Here is a 990-nt window from a genome sequence, read left to right as displayed (position 1 = left end):
GTCTTAAACATTTCTGTTTAATAATAATAATAATAATACATTTTATTTGAAGGTGCCTTTCATGGCGTTCAAGAACACGTAGTAAAAAATGAAAGSGTAAAACAACAAATAAAATAACAATAAATACATAACATAACTAAATATAGGGGTGATAAGAAATGGAAGTTAAACTGCACATGTGAATTAAAAATGATGATGGTGGGAGAGTTTTTGATGTCCAGGAGGAGATGTAGCCAGAATATCAGTACTGATGGGTTAGAGGGATGGAGGAGACGAGCCATGTTACAGAGGTGAAAGCTGAAAGATTGATGTTACAGATATGAGATTTAAATAAGATGTCGAGAATAGTTGGAAAAATGGATCATATCTGATAAACTTGTCCATGGAAGAAGCCTTGACTRTCAGCAGACACTATGACACACTTGCAACTGGCATCATCTACTTTCACCGCTTCTACATGTTTCACTCCTTCAAGCAGTTTCCCAGATACGTAAGTATTTTTCTTCTTCTTCAGATTAAACTGAATCCAGGTGATTTCATGTTGACATTTGTGTTTACGACAGGTGACAGGTGCCTGCTGTTTGTTCTTGGCTGGAAAAGTAGAGGAAACGCCAAAGAAGTGTAAAGACATCATTAAAACAGCGCGGAGCTTACTGAACGACGTGCAGTTTGCTCAGTTTGGTGATGATCCGAAGGTACAGTGTCTTTGACTCTACAAACAAATATTGGAATGTTTGTTTGTAAGTCTGTGCAGCTCAGAAGTTGTATCATCCAGTAAAACACCCAGGCTGATTGTTAATATGTGTGATCTATTWAGTTTTAAAGGAGACCAATTATGGGTCCTAGAAATTTTTATGGTATGTCTGTGGGCTATCCAGACCATKTTCATTCAATTTAACGCACAAAATAATTCTCAGATAATAAAATTTCCCATTTTCTAGTTCTGCCTGCTCTGACTTCCGTTCAGAAGAGCTGTTTATGTTAATGAGC

The 990-nt window shown here is 36.8% G+C and overlaps 1 protein-coding gene across 1 annotated transcript in view; it reads left to right on the top strand.

Annotated features, from left to right (window-relative positions):
* ccnk (cyclin K) overlaps positions 1-990 on the top strand; it is a gene marked incomplete in the record, with an annotated part of 9,926 nt that overhangs the window by 3,034 nt on the left and 5,902 nt on the right. The window contains 2 exon segments of the mRNA XM_014019716.1: positions 409-490; positions 564-695. Coding sequence (XP_013875170.1) covers positions 409-490; positions 564-695 — 214 coding nt within the window.

Source organism: Austrofundulus limnaeus, unplaced genomic scaffold, assembly GCF_001266775.1.
Source record: "Austrofundulus limnaeus strain Quisiro unplaced genomic scaffold, Austrofundulus_limnaeus-1.0 Scaffold227, whole genome shotgun sequence".
NCBI classification, from domain to species: Eukaryota; Metazoa; Chordata; class Actinopteri; order Cyprinodontiformes; family Rivulidae; genus Austrofundulus; species Austrofundulus limnaeus.
This window is presented reverse-complemented; position numbering and strand designations above follow the sequence as displayed.